This window comes from Mirounga angustirostris, unplaced genomic scaffold, assembly GCF_029215605.1.
Source record: "Mirounga angustirostris isolate CCGP_5_RB_7025 unplaced genomic scaffold, mMirAng1.0.hap1 SCAF_4, whole genome shotgun sequence".
NCBI classification, from domain to species: Eukaryota; Metazoa; Chordata; class Mammalia; order Carnivora; family Phocidae; genus Mirounga; species Mirounga angustirostris.
In genome coordinates this window covers 182,523,797-182,541,397 of record NW_026991712.1, presented here as the reverse complement: position 1 = coordinate 182,541,397, position 17,601 = coordinate 182,523,797, and the positions used below count along the sequence as shown (strand labels likewise).

General features: G+C 43.8%; 1 protein-coding gene and 1 non-coding gene across 4 annotated transcripts in view; one reads left to right on the top strand and one right to left on the bottom strand.

Annotated features, from left to right (window-relative positions):
* Positions 1 to 163: 163 nt before the first annotated feature.
* PEX14 (peroxisomal biogenesis factor 14) overlaps positions 164 to 17,601 on the top strand; it is a 139,200-nt gene continuing 121,762 nt past the window's right edge. For 2 of the 3 annotated variants that reach the window (XM_064589943.1, XM_045898721.3), the window contains exons 1-2: positions 165 to 319; positions 16,355 to 16,402. In XM_064589943.1, the coding sequence (XP_064446013.1) occupies positions 284 to 319; positions 16,355 to 16,402 (84 nt within the window). In that variant the 5' untranslated portion in view covers positions 165 to 283. Of the gene's footprint in view, positions 320 to 16,354; positions 16,403 to 17,601 lie in introns of all 3 variants that reach the window. The other variant, XM_054513145.2, reaches the window with a different exon arrangement.
* Positions 9,223 to 9,325, bottom strand: LOC123860615 (U6 spliceosomal RNA). Its single transcript, XR_006794743.1, has one exon. It is a non-coding gene; the product is annotated as a U6 spliceosomal RNA (small nuclear RNA).

Here is a 17,601-nt window from a genome sequence, read left to right as displayed (position 1 = left end):
CCTGCCTGTGCCCAAGGCCCCTTGGGGATGGGCAGAGATTTAACTCAATGAGAATAATACACATCTAAAAATGCAAAAAGGACGGACTTAGGATCTTCCTGGCCAGCGGAGACCTAATGGCAATAAGGCGAGGTGACCCAGACGTGCGTGTTCGCTCTCCTCCCTGCGTGCCCGCCATCGACCGGCTCCGTTCCGGCTACCTTGGTCTGGGCGGGTGAGCGAGAGCGAGGGCGCTTGGGAGACGCCTCGCCCAGCGGCGATAGATTAGTTAGGCCTCAGAAAGATGGCGTCCTCGGAGCAGGCAGAGCAGCCGAGCCAGGTAAGGGGAGTGGGACTGCTCCGCCGTAGTGGCGGGGACCCTGGCTGGAGGGGGCGCTCGGCGTGCGGCTGGAAGCCGGGCGGGGTCCCTGAGCCTCCGCAGCTGGTGGCCCCGACCTCTTGCCCCCTCCTGGGCCCCGCCCCTCCTCAGGTCCTCGCCGCCCGGCCCCTCCCCCGGTGACCCCTCTTAGACCCCATTGCCGAGCCGGGGCTGCGGGGCGCCCGCGGGCCCCCACTTTCAGCCTGAGGGCCCCTCGGGCCCCACTTGCGCTTGGCCGGGACGGTGGCAGGACCCTTGAGAAGCCTTCAGCCTTGAGCTGTAAGGGCCCCTGCTTGAGGAGAGAGGGGTGAGAGGCTCGAACGTTCTCAGTTGTCCCCTCCCAGGAGGGCCCTGAATCCATCAGGGTTCCCACTCTCCCACAGCCTCAGCCTCGCTGAAGTGGCCCCACTGCCAGCCTCTTCGTCACCTTTGCGCTTTCCTGCCAAATTGGAGGGTCGGAAATGTACTCGGATCCTCTCAGTGCGTTGGTAGGAAGGGGTCTCACTTGTAAACAACAGACGCCACCAGGCTTTTGGTTGAGGATCCGTCCTTGCTTCCCAGAGTTTGGTTTTCTCGGCCAGAGGACTCCGCTCTAGCTTTTCAGCCAAATCCCATTCCATTAAGGGGACTTTGAGGACCAGTGGTCTTGCCTGTATGTCTGCTGTCAGGAAGCAGTGGATGATAAGGCCTATGAAAGGATTTGAAATTCAAAGGTGGGGTGGGCTGGGGTAAGCGGTACCTTGCATTTACTGAGGGTGTGCTGTCATGCTGGGGGCAAATTAAGGTTAACTATCTCCTTTATGAAAATCAGGCTATTAACTGCCATTTCACAGAAGTGGGTGCTAAAGGTCTGTAACATGCCCTAAATCATGTATCTGATTGGGTCTGGATTTAAACCCAGATGTGTGTGGCTAGTTAGCCACACATGCTTAAATTTAGTTAGGATTAGAGAGAGGAAGAAGAAAATGGTTCCAGTCTGGACTTCCATCATTCACCTCTCACCTCCTTGAAACATCTGTAGACTTCACAGCCTACTGGTGTTTCACTTCCTTCCTTGGCAGAAGAACACTACTTCCAAGTTTCCTACTGTTTTATTCTTCATGATAAGTCTATTACAGGAATAGCACTTAGAGGAGCTGTGTGTTCCCCAGACCAGCTTCTGTTAGCAGAGTGAGTGATTCAGAAAGATATCGGGATTGTAAAATAGGGGAAATAACTAGGACTGATTCTGGCCTTCTCACTGTCAGAAATTCTGGACTGTGGAAGTGTCTCAGAGGACAGGCCCTCCTTTCTTGCCTTACCCCACTTAGCTTGCGGAAATGCTGAGGCTCCTCAGAATCTGGACTTTTCTGAACTGTTACATGTTAGGAATGCCCACAGCCTGGGATTAAAGGTGCCTTCCGTCCCTGATTCTTCTAGGACTGTTAATTTGTCAGTGCTGTGAAGGTTACTAAAAAGCTTGCCACTTGGAGCCATTGTAGTGCCCAAGGATTCCTTTGGTTCTGGAAATTGTCCTCTCTGTACATGTGGAAGGGATCTAAGGTCCTTTGAGGGGGTTTGGCCAGCACTTGTTTGGTTTTCAGCTCTGCTTCTCTTTTGCCCTCCTTTCCAAAGCTGGTAGAGTTGGGATTGCGTCAGAATACGCTGGCAGTTTTGGGAAAATTTGAGCTCTTCATGCCAAATTTTGTCACTGTCTAACAATAAGCTGCAAATGCACACTTATTACGTGAACCAGCTCTCTTCAGCAGTTGCTTGTCATTTTATCTTCAAATCCTGATCTACTTGGCTTCCCATTTCTCCAGTCAAAGCAGAGTGGAATTGAAAGAACTATTTGGATAATTCCCCGCAAACCTGGTCTGTAAGAATGAACACATTTTTCCTTTGGGGCTGAGTCAGTATTTGTTTCATAGAAGGTCTGTTGGTTGGCCTTGTGGCCTCAGTCTCTCATTTTGAAAGATACAGGGTGATAGCCAACCCTTTCTTCCTTTGAGAGGCAATGTAGAACAGTGGTATGGGCTCCAAAGCCATCCCTATTGGCTTAGAATCCTAGCCCCACTACTTAGAGCTGTGTGATCTTGGACAAGGTACTTGACGTCTTTGGCTTTAGTTTCTCCATCTGCACAATAGGAATAATACTAGTGCCTATCTCGTAGGATTTCTCTGCGGATAAGTACATTAACTTATTTTACTTTATTTATTTTAAAGATTTACTCATTTGAAAGAGAGAGAGTGCATGCGTGTGCGTAAGCAGGGGAGGGGCAGAGGGAGAGGGAGAAAGAGTCTCAAGCAGACTCCCTGCTGAGTGTGGAGCCTGATGGGGACTTGATTCCATGACCCTGAGATCATGATCTGAGCCGAAACCAAGAGTGGAACACTTAACCATTTGAACCACCTAGGCACTCCTGAATTAATTTTATTTATTTACTTATTTATTTATTTTTATTTATTCATTCGAGACACAGAGATACAGCGAGAGAGAGAGAACATGAGCAGGGGGAGCAGCAGAGGCAGGGGGAGAAACAGGCCCCCCACTGAGCAGGCAGCCCGATACGGGGCTCAGTCCCAGGACCCTGGGATCATGACCTGAGCTGAAGGCAGACGCTTAACCATCTGAGCCACCCAGGCGCCCCTAAATTAACTTAATTTTAGAACAGTGCCTGACATAATGTGTTATCTGTTATTATTGCATTCATTAAATTCTGGATTTTCACTCACAAATGAGAAATCTTTCTTCAGGCCTTATTATAATGTTTTTTTTTGGGGGTATGATTTTTCACATATTGACTACCAGCCCACTAAAGTTGTTCTTTTATTTGTTCTCGAGTAATTTCCTTCCAATTTAAAGGAAAACCCTGAATGCTGCTGTTTATCTTAGCTGTCCTTTGTGACTTTTAGATATCAGTGACATACTTGCTTTATTCATTATGGTGGTCTTTTTAGTCTTTCTTTGGGATGGTCTGTTGGAGTTAGAAATCACATTTATTGCTTCCTATCCTTGTTCTGTTTTCCCCATGTTACTCTAGTTTGCATGGTTGATCTCTTATGAGAGGCCCTTGTAGTCTGTACGTGGTATGGCTTATAGGAATGGGAGCTATTATTCCTATTTCTGTACTTCTCCACCAGTTATCTTCAATGAAGAGCAGAAGTGTGGTTCAGTCTGATTGTTTAGTGGTTATTCAATATTGACTATATCACAGAACATAGATTTTAAATCTGTTGAGATTCCCTGGATATAGTACATTTGGGATTGAGAAAACACAGAAGCAGGGAAGGGAAAAGAACACAGTGAAGACAGTAAGCAGTAGAAGAGTATGGCCTTGTATCCTGACAGACTTTGAACTCCAGCACTCACTTGCTATTGGACTTGTCACTCCACCTCTCTGACCCTGTTTTCCCTTTTTAAAATAATAATTACCCAAGGGTTGTTCTGAGGGTTGACTGAAATTGTGGACGTAAAGAGCATCTGCTGCACAGTTAGTGTTCAGTGAGTGTTCGTTTCCTTCTCCAAGAATCTGTGGGCAGTTTTGGAAGTCTGCTGAACTCTTGAATAACAGTAGTTCAAACGAGATACTTCCCCCCTCAACTTTTTTCTATTTTGAAAAATTTCCAACCTCTAGAAATGTTGAAAAACTAATACAGAGAACTCTTGTAAAACTCTTATAAAAACTTCAAGATACACTGTTTACATTTTGCTGAATTTGCTTTATTTCTGTCTCTTTACATGTATTTTTTTAAAGATTTGAGAGTGAGTTACGGACATCAGGGTATTTCATCCTAGGACAGCTAAGATAAACACCAGCATTCAGGGTTTTCCTTTAAGAGTGTCATAAGAGTGAGGTTATTCTCTTATATAACCATAATACCATTATCATACAAGAAATTCAGTATTGATAAAATACTACTTAATAATACAGTCCACATTCATATTCTCCCAATTAAGAAAAATCCAAATCCATTCAAGAAATAGGGATTGCATTGATTTTTGTCTTTAGTATGCTTCAATCTAGAATGATCCCCTAGTCCTTAAATTTTTTCTTTTTCTTTTCTTTTTTTTAACTGAAGTTTAACATATACCCAGAAAGCACACAAATTATATGTCCAGCCTGGTGAATTTTCAGAGTGAACATACTTGTGTAACCAGTACTTATATTAAGAAATCAAACATTACCAGGACCTCAGAAGCCCCCCTGGTGTCCCTCCTGTCATTGTCCAACCCTCTAAAGGTTGCCCCTATCCTAACTTAAAATCCATAGATTAATGTAATAGCTTATTGAGTGACAAAGTCCTTATGGCCAGAAACTTTCCTGTGGAATTCTAATAGGTGTGTTGTGGTCAGTTTAATGAGTTTTGACAAATGTACATACCTGTGTAACCACCACCACAACCAAGATCAAAACGATTTCAGTTTTCCTAAGTGTTCCCTTATGCCTATCCCAGTAAATCCTAGCCTTTGGCCTCAGGAAATCTGAACTGCTTTCTGTTGCTATTGATTATATTTGTCTTCTCTAGAATTAAATATGAATGAATTCATAATGTATGTATTCCTTTGTGTCTCACTTCTTTTGCTCAGAGTAGTGTTTGTGAAACTTACATTGTTGTATCAGTAATTCATTGCTTTCTATTGGTGTGTAATATTCTCTTGTATAGATATACCACAATTTGTTGATCTGTTCACCAGTTTATGGACATTTGGATTCTGTTAATTATATATTGCTGCATAACAGTATTACAACACGTTTACACAAATTACCAAAAAGAGCACACATTTTTTTGTTTCAGTTTCTGTGAGTAAGGACACAGTTTAGCTGAGTCTGACAAGGCGAGAAATCAAGGTGTCTGCTGGGGCTGTGATCTCATCTGGGTCTTGACTGGGGAAGGATCTGCTTCCTAGCTCATGTGGCTGTTGGCAGCATTTAGTTCCTTATGGCCTGCAGAATGAGTACCTCAGTTTGTTATTGGCAGTCAGCCAGAGGCTACCCTCACTTTTTTTTTGCCACAGAGGTCTTCCTAACATGGTCACTTGGCTTCCTCAAAGCTAGTAAGGAAGAGAGTCTCTTAGCAAAATGGACATTACAGTCTTACGTAGTGTAACCACATACATGTAATTACATTCATCCTGTCATCTTTACCATGTCCTGTTGGTCAGAAGCAAGTCACACTCAATGGGACCACGCAAGGGCATGAATACTAGGAGGTGGGGATCCTGGGAGTCACCTTAGAGTCTGTTACCCCACATGATTGGTTCTAGTTTGGGGCTACTATAAATACTCATGTATTGTGAAGAGATATGTTTTAATTTTTTTTTGGTAAATACTTATGAGTGGAATTGCTGGGTCATATGGTAAGTATATGTTGAGTCTTTTTTTTTTTTAATAGATTTTATTTATTTATTTGACAGAGAGGGACACAGTGAGAGAGGGAACACAAGCAGGGGGAGTGGGAGAGGGAGAAGCAGGCTTCCTGTGGAGCAGGGAGCCTGATGCGGGGCTCGAGCTCAGGACCCCAGGATCATGACCTGAGCTGAAGGCAGACGCTTAATGACTGAGCCACCCAGGCGCCCCAGTATATGTTTAGTCTTATAAACAAAGTGTTTTTGCAAAGTTGTACTATTTTTTATTCTCACCAGCCGTATATGAACATTCCACTTGTCCTACATCCACACCCACACTTGGCATTGTGTCTTTTTAATTTTAGCCATTCTACTGAGTGTGTAATGGTATTTCCTTGTGGTTTTAATTTGCATTTTTGTGATGACTAATAACATTAGGATCTTTTCATGTGCTTATTGGTAGAGGCTGGTATTCATTTTTTCCCCCATATGGATATGACCTATTCCAGCATCATTTGTTGAACAGGTTACCCTTTCTCCATTGAAGTGCCACCTTTGTCAAAAATTAAAAAATTGGGGGTGCTTGGGTGGCTCAGTTGGTTAGGTGTCTGCCTTCAGCTCATGTTGTGATCCTGGAGTTCTGGGATTGAGCCCCACATCGGGCTCCCTGCTCAGCGGGGGGTCTGCTTCTCCCTCTGTCCCTCACCCTACTCGTGCTGTCTCTCCCTCAAATAAATAAATAAATCTTTAAAAAAAATTTAAAAAATTGTATATACATAGGTCAGTTTCTGAGCTCTATTTTGTTTCATTTATCTCTCTGTCTATCCTAATGCAAATGAAATACCGTCTTTTTTTTTTTTAAAGATTTTATTCATTTATTTGACAGAGAGAGACACAGCGAGAGAGGGAACACAAGCAGGGGGAGTGGGAGAGGGAGAAGCAGGCTTCCTGCTGAGCAGAGAGCCTGATGTGGGGCTCGATCCCAGGACCCTGGGATCATGACCGGAGCTGAAGGCAGACGCCTAACGACTGAGCCACCCAGGTGCCCCATGAAATACTGTCTTGATTGCTGTAGATTTATAGTAAATCTTAAAATCAGGTAGTGTAATGTCTTTTGACTTTATTGTTTTTCAAAATTGTTTTAGCTATGGTCCATTGCATTTCTGTACAAATTTTATTTTTTTAATTTTTAATTTTTTAAAGATTTTATTTATTTATTTGACAGAGAGAGACACAGCGAGAGAGGGAACACAAGCAAGGGGAAGTGGGAGACGGAGAAGCAGGCTTCCCGCTGAGCAGGGAGCCCGATGCGGGGCTCGATCCCAGGACCCTGGGATCATGACCCAAGCTGAAGGCAGATGCTTAACAACTGAGCCACCCAGGCGCCCCTCCGTACAAATTTTAGAATCAGTTTATCAATTCTTACAAAAAAGCTTGGTGGGATTTTTATTGGGATTGTGTGGAATCTGTAGATCAATTTGGGGGAGAATTGACATTTTGGCAATATTGATCTTCTAATTCATTAACATGATATGTGTCTCATTTAGGTTGTCTTTTATTTTTCTCAGTAGTGTTTTGTAGCTTTAAGTTTGTAGGTCATGTACACATTTTGTTAAATTTCTCTCTAAATATTTCATATTTTGGCATGCTGTTTATGGATGTCATGTTAAAATTTCATTTTTAATTGTTGAATGCTAGTATATAGAAATAAAGTAAAATTGTGTCATTGTTTACAATAGTCATACTATGGACACAGCCCAAATGTCCACTGATAGATGAATGGATAAAGAAGGTGTGAAATATATATATATATATGTGTGTGTGTATCTCATATATGAATATAATGGAATATTATTCAGCCATAAAAAAGAAAGAAATCTTGCCATTTGCATCAACATAGGTAGAGCTAGAGAGTATAATGCTAAGTGAAATAAGTTGGAGAAAGACAAATACCATATGAAATACCATATGATTTCACTCATATGTGGAATTTAAGAAACAAATGAGCAAAGGAAAAAAAATAAGAGAGACAAACCAAGAAACACTCTTAACTGTAGAGAACAGACTGAAGGTTGCCAGAGGGGAGGTGGGTGGGGGGATAGGTGAAATAGGTGATGGGGATTAAAAAGTGCACTTATCATGATAAAAAAATAAATAAAATTGAGTTTGTATGTTGGCCTCCTATCTGTAACCGTGTTACACTCACTTATAATTCTAATAGCTTTTTTTGTAGATTGTGTGATTTCTTTGTAGATGATCCTGTCATCTGCAAATGAAGATAGCTTTACTTAACTGCTTTCCAATTTATATGCTCTCTAGGACTTCTCATACAATGTTAAGAGGAATATTGAGAATAGACATTCTTGCCTTATTCTTGATCTTAGGAGAAAATTCAGTCTTCACGTTTATTTTTTTTTTCAAGATTTTATTTATTTATTAGAGAGCACAAGCAGGCGGGAGGGGCAGAGGGAGAAACAGACTCCCCGCTGAGCAAGGAGCCCCATGCAGGACTCCTGGGATCATGACCCAAGCCAAAGGCAGATGCCTAACCGACTGAGCCATCCAGGCGCCCCTCAGTCTTAAGTTTTTTTGAAGGTGCCCTTTATCAAATGGAGGAGATTTAATTTTTTTCAACTTTTTAATTTTTTGAGTGTTTCTGAAAAAATTATGTTGTCTAGTGCTCTTTCTGCTATCTGTTGATCCTGTTTTCTTTATTAATATGATGATTCATGTTGATTGATTTTTAAGTGTTAAACCAACTTTGTTGGATAAATTCCACTTGGTTATGAAGTATTATCCATTTTATATATTGCTGGATTTGGTTTGTTAGTATTTTGTTAAGGGTTTCTTCATTTATGTTTAAGAGAGGTATTGATTTGTAGGTTTCTTTTGTGTGTGTCTGTGAAATCTTTGTCTAGTTTTGGTATTAAGGTAATGTTGTTCTCATAGAATGAGTTGGGAAATTTTACTGTTTTTTTCTTTTTTCTGAAATAGTTTGTATAAGGTTGGCATTACTTTTTCCTTAAATGTTTACTAGAATTCACCAGTGAAGCCACCTGGGTCTAGAATTTTCTTTTTTTAGTTTCATTACATACTTAATTTCTTTTTAATTAATTAATTATTTATTTTTAAAGATTTTATTTATTTTGAGAGAGAGAGAGCACACGTGCAGGGGGAGGGCAGAGGGAGAGGGAGAGAGAATCTCAAGCAGACTCTTTAAAAAATAAAAATAAATAAATAAACTAGAAATTGATAATAGAAAAGAAATCTGGAAAAATCCCAAATGTTTGGAAATTAAACAACAGATTTCTAAATTATGGGTGAAAGAAGAAATCATAGGGGAAGTAAAATATTCTGAGCTGAACAAAAATGAAAACAATATAATTTAAATTTGTGGAATGCAACCAAAGCAGTGCTGGGAAGGAAGTAACATTTTGAGTACCATACTAACTTTAGAAAATATGCTAGAGAAATAAAGAGCAAATGAAACCCAAAAAAGGAGGAAAGAAATAAATGAAAAATTCCACACGTTACAAAAAACATGGAATGCTTCATAAATTTGCATGTCATCTTTGCTCAGGGGCCATGCTAATCTTCTCTGTGTTGTTCCGATTTTAGTGTATGTGCTGCTGAAGCAAGCATGTATTTTATTTTGTATTTCTTTTTGAAATATATTTTCACTGGATATAGAATTCTAGGTTGACAGGTTTTCCCCTCACAGGCATTTTAAAGATACAGTGCTATTATATTTTTTATTTGGCTTGCATATCTTCTGATCAGAAGTCTGAAGTCATTCTTAGTCTTGATTAATATTTGTAGGTAATGGTTCTATTTTTTTCTGGCTGCTTGTAAGATTTCCCCCTTTTCATGGGTTTTTAGCAATTTGATTGTGTAGTGCCTTAGAATGCTTTTGTGTTTGCTTTGCTTTGGGTTTGTGAGCTTCTTGGATTTGCGAGTTTGTAGTTTTCATCGAACTTGGAAAATTTTCAGCTATTATTCTTCAAATATTTTTCGTTCTTTTTCTTTTTTTCTTTGTCCTTCATTTTGGTCAGTATCTGTTGCTGTATCTTCAAGTGCACTTACCTTTTCTTCAGCAGTATCTAATCTACTATCACTCCCATTTGGTGAAATTTTTATTTCAGATATATATTTTCATCTCTAGAAGTTCTACTTTCGTTTTGTGCAATATATTTCTCTCCTTACTATGATTCTGTTTTCCTTTGAATTTTCTTTTTATTAAGGCATAATTGACATATGTTATATTAGTTTCAGGTGTGGAACATAATGATTCAGTGTATGTATTTTTAAAATTGCATTAAGTTCTTGAATAAGGTTATAACACCTGTCTTTTTTTTAAGATTTTTATTTGACAGAGAGAGACAGCAAGGGAGGGAACACAAGTAGGGGGAGTGGGAGAGAGAGAAGCAGGCTTCCCGCTGAGCAGGGAGCCCGATGCGGGGCTCGATCCCAGGACCCTGGGATCATGACCCGAGCCAAAGGCAGACGCCTAACAACTGAGCCACCCAGGTGCCCCTGTAACACCTGTCTTAATGTTGTTTTGTCTGTGAATGATTTCTTCTAATTTTTCTTATTATTATGGATCACACTTCCCTGCTTCTTGACATCTTTGAGATTATTGATTGGGTGCTGGATGCTGTGAATTTTACATTGTCGAGGGTCTGGATTTTGTGATCTTTGAAGAGTGTTGAGATTTGTTCTGGTGGGTAGTTAAGTTACTTTTGGTTCATTTTGATTCCATCAAGTCCCGTTTTTAAGCTTTGTTAGGGTGGATCTAGGGTGGCCTTTACCCTAGGAATAGCCTGCCCTTCCCCTACCAGGATGTGGCCCTTCCAGTCTCTACGGAGTGCTCTGACTGAGCAGTGAGGACACCCCACTCTGGGAGCCATTCACCTCACGGCTTCTTCATTGTTGTTTCTCAGCCTTGTGGAGCTTCACTCTGTGTGTGCACACATTTTACTGTGCAGCAAAGACGTAAGGGAACCTCTGTGCAGATTTCTGGAGCTTTCTTTTGGTGTAGCCCTCTCCTGTCTGGAACTCTGTCCTGCAATTTTCAGTTGCCTTAGCCTCCCTGAACCCTAATCTCTGTTTCCTCAACTCAGCAAGAGACCGCCATGCTCTGTTGGGATTCCCCTGCCCCCCTTCTTAGTCTGAAACTTGCCTCTTGGCAGAAAACCAGAGTGACCTTAGGGCTCATATCATTTGTTTCTGTTCTGTCAGGAATTACTACTGTCCAGTGTCTACAAACAGTGGTGTCATGTGTTTTGTTTCGTTTTCTAATTGTTCACAGTGGGAGGTTAAATCTGGTCCCAATTACTCCATCACAGACAGAGCAGAAGTCTATTGGTTGATTTTGAGCAGAGGGGCGATAGGATAGAACTTCTATCATCTCATCTCACCCTGAACGTGAGGTGGTGGTATTTTTCCCATTATTCCCACGGGTGGGGAGACTGAGGTTCAGGGAGGTTGAGCAGTGTACCTGCGGTCACTCAGTTACTGGTGCCAAAGTTCATGCGCTTGCCTCTGGGCCAGTACCTCTCAAAAAATAATTGTTGAATTGAACCTTATTCTTCTCTGCAAAGAGCTACAGGCCAGACCGGTGTAGGACATACTCAGAGGTACACAGCCCCGTGGCAGGTGTGGGACGGGATGTTCAGCCAGGTGCTCCGACCTGAGCTGCGTGTGCCGTTGGTCTTTGCTGTGCCTCAAGGTCAGCACTTGGGCACACCTTCTGGCTGGGGGAGGTCAGTGCCTGGGCAGCGGGAGTGAGAGCACCTTTGTGCCTATCAAACTGGGAGCATTTCTCTCTGCCACTGTGGTCTTTTTTGGTCTGTTTTTTATTTTTTATTTTATTTCGTTTTATTTATTTATTTTTAAAGATTTTATTTATTTGACAGAGAGAGACACAGCGAGAGGGAACACAAGCAGGGGGAGTGGGAGAGGGAGAAGCAGGCTTCCCACTGAGCAGGGAGCCCGATACGGGGCTTGATCCCAGAACCCTGGGATCATGACCTGAGCCGAAGGCAGACGCTTAACGACTGAGCCACCCAGGCGCCCAAGTTATTATTATTTTTAAAGTCAAAACCGCCCTGTCAAAATTTCCAGGATCAAGGTGGAATTTAATTTGTAGAGATTTGTCTCAAGCCAGAAAATAGATTTGACCACTTAAAAGGGGTTGATGCAGGGGCAGGTGTTTGAGAAGTGTTGGGCTTTCATAAAAGCTGGGCTGGTGAGCTGGACGGACCCGCACGTGCTGGGGGACTGAGCTTCTGACAAGCAGTGGCTGCTCAGACCTTTGCCCTTCTTTGAAGTGACACCTAATGCTGCATGTTAATGATGGGAATCTGTGCTTCCCCTCAGCATGAGGAAGCAGAATGGTCAGCATTCTCCAAGGGGTCCTGTTGGTGTTTGGAAGAAACAGTTTTTCACTGCATGCAGTGCTGGACATAGAGCCTCCCAGGCCTCTGCCTTCTAAATGCCAGTGAGATCCCCTGGTCATTGTGACCACAGAAACCCCCCCCGACAGTTTCAGATGCCCCTCTGGGGGGTGTTGTGGGGGGGTGATTCTGCTCTGGGGTTGAGAACCATTGGACCACAACACTGCACTGGGGAGTAGGCCAGGTTTGTGTTAAGTTGTAGATGAAATGTCCCAAGATGGACACATCCTGCTGTGGTCCTCTGCTTGCTTCCTTTATGCGTTTGTGTATGAAGTGATTGCTTTGTTTTAATTTTTTTTTAGTTAAAAAAAGCTTAAGATCATATTTATTTAGTACCAGTGCTATTTTAAGTGCCGAAGATCAGCCTTCAGTAAGATGGTAAAGTGCCTGCCTTTAGGGAGCTTAAAATCTAGTGGGGTGGGCGCCTGGGTGGCTCAGTTGGTTAAGCGACTGCCTTCGGCTCAGGTCATGATCCTGGAGTCCCTGGATCGAGTCCCACATCGGGCTCCCTGCTTGGGGGGGGGGGGGAAGTCTGCTTCTCCCTCTGACCCTCCCGACCCTTCCCCCTCTCATGTGCTCTCTCTCTCAAATAAATAAATAAAAATCTTAAAAAAAAAAAATCTAGTGGGGTAATAAACTAGTTATTTCAGATGGTATTATCAAGGAAATCAGTGTGGAGAGTAGTAAGGATGAAGGCTGTTTTAAGAAACCACTTTTTTTTTTTTTTTTTTAAGATTTTGTTTATTTATTTGACAGAGAGAGACACAGCAAGAGAGGGAACACAAGCAGGGGGAGTGGGAGAGGGAGAAGCAGCCTTCCCGCGGAGCAGGGAGCCCGATGCGGGGCTCGATCCCAGGACTCTGGGATCATGACCTGAGCCGAAGGCAGACGCTTAACGGACTGAGCCACCCAGGCGCCCCAAGAAACCACTTTCTAAAGAACATTGAGATGAGAAATGGGGGATGGTCCATTTTAGACTGCAGATCTTCCAAAATGAGCTGGAGAATCATCTAGAATATAATCAGTGTTGGGCAATTACGAGATTGGTGAGAGGTCCTCTGTGAGCTCACTGATACAGTCTGACAGACCTCAATAGCACTGGGAGTTCAAACAGGGTGTGGGGAAATCTTGCTCCTCTTAGCAGCCCTGAGGCTGGGCGTGGAGTCCTGGCTTTGGTGTGCTGAGGAAGGCTCTGGAAGTCAAGACTTGAGTTTGGTGAGTGTCGCTATTCAGATTCCTTGATGGAGGTATACACATGCGTATGGGTTCTTAAATGCTCTGAATGTCCCTGGAAGAATCTATAAGGAACCAGCATCAGTGGTGGGTCCCCCAAGGAAGAGGGGAGTGTTGGAATGAGAGAGCAGCTTTCTTTTTAAAAATTTTAATATTTTATTTTTTAAGCAGAGTTCACTTTTGTGGCTTACAGTTTAAAAAGGTACAAAAGGGTATATGATGAAAGAGACTTCCTTAGTACTATATACTGTTTTCCCTCGGGCAAATACTGGTTATTCAAGAGATGAACTAATCTTAAGGGAAGTTCCTTGGTGATAATGATTCATACTGATTAGTTATATTTCAGGAAGAAGAGAATTTTGGGTTAAGTCAGAATGAGGCTTCCTAAGTATTAAAGCTGTTTGAGTTAGTTTTGTTGAGTCAAATAATCCACATTATTATTTGAGGGGTAGCATTAAGAGTGTTGCTTAATGAAATGTGGTCTAGAACTCTATGATTTTAAGTAGAATGTTTCAAATCCCTTTAGTCCCAGTTACTGGCTGAGTCATCACAGGCACATTATTTAACCTCCTTTGCCTCAGTTTCTCATCAGCAATAATTTCAGACATTTATTGTAGAACTAAATGAAAAAGAGCTAGATAAATGTTAGCATTTCGTATTTGCCAAGTGGAGTGAAGGAAGCCCTCGGGAAGATAATGAACTTGAGTCTATAATCCATTCAGTTGAGTAAGAACCATTGTTTAATTCGTTGTTGCCTTTCATTCATTCAGCAGCTATCTGTGGAAGGCCTGATCTGTGCCTGATACTGTCCTAAGCCCCAGGGATGCAGTAATAAGCACACAGTTTCTGCCCCTGTGGAGTTCGTAATCTGGTGAGGGACACAGACCTCAGTCAGATAATCGCACAAGTAAAGTTGCAGTTCTGCTCAGTCCTTGAAAGAGAGATGGATGGTGTTAGTATATATTAGGGAGAATTCACCCTATTTGGGATGTTAGAGAAGAAATGCTTCCTCAAAGAAGTGACATAGCTGAAATCTGAAGGACGAGTTAAACTGTCAGAGGTGTGGGCAGGGATAGCATGTGCAAAGGCCCGGGTGTCAGGTGGGCAGAGCCGGGCAGTGTGGCATCACACACACCTGAATTACAGTCAGTGGATGCAAGGCCTTGTGTTTTCTGTATTAGAGCTGTTGTTGTAGTGGTTTACTGGGGTGGGCAGGGGTGAGATCTGATTACTACCGTTTTGAAATGATAGTCTGTTTGCAGTGTGGAAAATGAATTAGAAGAAAGCCAGCATGGATGTGGGTGAACCGATGCGAAGGCTCTTGGCAGTGGTCCAGAGAGGAGTTTTTGGAAGCTTTGACCCAAGTGATGGCAGTAGAAGTGGAGAGAAGTGGATGGACTGATTACATGGATATTTAGGAAGGAATGTTGGCAGGACTTGATAATGTGTTAGCTCTGGTGAGTGGGAGAGAAAGAGTTGTCCAGAATGGTCCTTTGGACTCCGGTTTGTATATTTTGGTGGAAGGTTGTGCCATTCTTGCAGACAGGGAACAGTGGAAGAAGACATGTGTGGCCGCGGGAGGGGATTATGAATCTGCCGAGGAACCTGTTGAGTCCAGAGGAAGATGGAAGGCGGCTGGATGGAGAACTCTGAGGGGGATCTGGGCTAGAGATCTAAATGCGGGAGGTTATCCCTGCTGCCCCTCACTGCTGCCTGCTGCCTGCTGCCTGCTGCCTGCTGCCTGCTGGGAGCCTTAGGAGGGAGCGAGCAGGGCGGGGGAAGGGAGGAGGGAACACGAGCTCAGATTCCCTGAGACTTTCCACTTGGTTTCGTGCAGGCTGACCTTGTCCTGGGACTTTAGATGAGGAGATAGAGTCCTTCTCCCAGCAGAGTCCTTGTCACTGTGCTGTGTGCCATCCGTGCGGGGGCATCGGGGCATGAGGAGATCTTTGGGGACCCTTCGTGGACTGGACTCTTTCCTCTCCCACCTTCTTTGTCCCCCCCACCCCCGGCCCCGGAGGCCTGGCACTTGCTATCTGAACAAACTGGGAGGAGTGTGGAGGCTGGAGGCTGGTTCCAGAGACCCACAGATTAGCTGCACTTGTCTGGATATTATCTGTAGATAATTGGAAATTGGCTTGAATATCAGTAACAGTAAACTAATCATAATTCTCTCAAACTGCTTGTTCTATTCTTTTGGAGATTTGTGAGTTTCCTCCGAGTCTGTCTATCTCTGTCTCTCCCTTTCTCTAAATTTGGCCAGATCATCAGCCAAGGGTTGAAGGCAAATGTGAGCTCCAGAGAGAGGAGAGGGTGACAGACTGGAGCCAGGCGAGTGGGCCACACGCTCCCTGCCCGCTGGTTGGTCTTTCGGCCTGTCACTGGCTTATTTACACAACAGATTCAAGCTTCCTTACTACTGGGGATTGGTGTCCTCAGTGACAGGTGATAAATCAGAACCAGTGTCCATAGTTTCTTTGCTTCCTGGCTCCAAGTAGATGCCTGGAGAAAATCCAGAGTGTGGGCACCTGGGGCCCCCTTGTGGCTGGATCTGGTTTTCCACTTCGGCTCTGCTTTTCCCCCGTCAGTTGGTGGGAAGATGGCAAAAGGGAAGTTTTGCTCTCACATGAAGCCTTTCCTCTGGACTTTGCTATTCCTGTGGATCTTGTGATGGTCCCCAGCCCTTGCTGCTCAGCTGCTGATCTCGGGCCCTCCTAAGCCAAACCTAGCCTTCTCCTTGATGTGCTATGGCAGTGAATCCAGAAGCAGTCTCTTCATGTTGACTGGCAAATTCACACTCCGTGGGTGGGCTACTTCTTACAGGCAGCCCACCGTGGAACACTCTACAGTCTGAGAAGCTGGTGAGAAATAGGAGGAATAGGTGTTGGTGTGTGTTGTTTGAGAATATAGTGTCTTTGGTTTTTTGATGTCCATTGGGTGGCACTGTGATCTTATTTTTGTTTCTGTTTTTCTTTGCAGCCAAGCTCTACTCCAGGAAGTGAAAATGTGGTGCCTCGAGAGCCTCTGGTAAGTACCCAAGATATAGAGTATCATTTTCTAATCATTAAAATACTGTGTGAGTGTGGAGAAATCCTAGGATCCTATAGTTTTGCATCATTAGTGTCTCTTCAGAAGTAGGTGCTGTGTGGAGACTAACTTAGTGACCTTTGACTTCTGACTTCTTTTCTGGCATGCAGGGTTAGTGGGCTCCCTCCTTAGTAAAGCCTGGTCTTTTCTGAAACAGAGAGCATCTGCCTCAGGGCTTGATGCACTGCTTTGTTTGTTGCTGATCAGTAGTAATCAGTGGGATGCCTGAACCCTTTGGAGGTGGGGTTGGGAACAAGTTGCTACTTGATTGTCTGAAATAGCCATTTTGCCCTTCAGGGTGAGAGCGCTGTCAGGTGGCCTTTGAGGAACAGGTAAGGCAGGGAGTTCTGTTTTTGCCTGGTCGGTAATTTGTGATGCCTCGTACCAACATTACCTGCTTCTAGTATTGACAGGGCAGCGGCCTCCTGAGTACTGAACGTAACTTTCTTCACGAAGCGCTTTTGCTTTGGTGGTGTGAGCCCCAGTCCCTGCCAGCACCCCCCCATTTTCATCCTAGCTTGCATTTCAGGGCCTACTGCAAATTCTGTTTGTTGAGTAGCAAGACTTGTTCTGTACTAACCAGATAAGTTTTATGGAAGGGCAGCTTTTAGAGCTTTGTCTTTGTTTGGATGGTGATAGTAAGCTCAGGGATGCACCGCCCAGTTTTGGTTTCGCAGGCTTGGTTTTCTTGCCTCTCCTCCAGTAGTAGTGGGAGGAGGTGATGTGAGGTCCTTAGCTGGCGTGAACAGGCCTGAATTCTAGCCCGAACTCAGGCTTTCCAAGGCAGAAGGTGAGTTGGATTTGGCTGAGGCTGAAAGACCAGGGTGATGCAAGCCCTGCTGGGGCTGTTTCAGGAAAGTGTGGTTGTCTTCTGTGACACCCACTGTTACCAAGTGTTACCAAGTCCAGCTCCCTTCCCACCACACCCCACAGTGGCTTCGTTTCACTCTTGGTATTGCCCGGGTTTGTCCTGGAGGTCAGGGTGGTGGGAAAGCCAGAGGCTTCAGAAGGGCTTTGCTTTGCCAGGCCCTTAGCGAGGGAGCTGGAGTGTTCCCCTGGGGCCTGTCAGTGCCCTGCAGGCTGGAGTTGTGGTTGGTTTTGGACTGAAGTCCAAATTGAACGCTGTAGTCCTCTGCAGC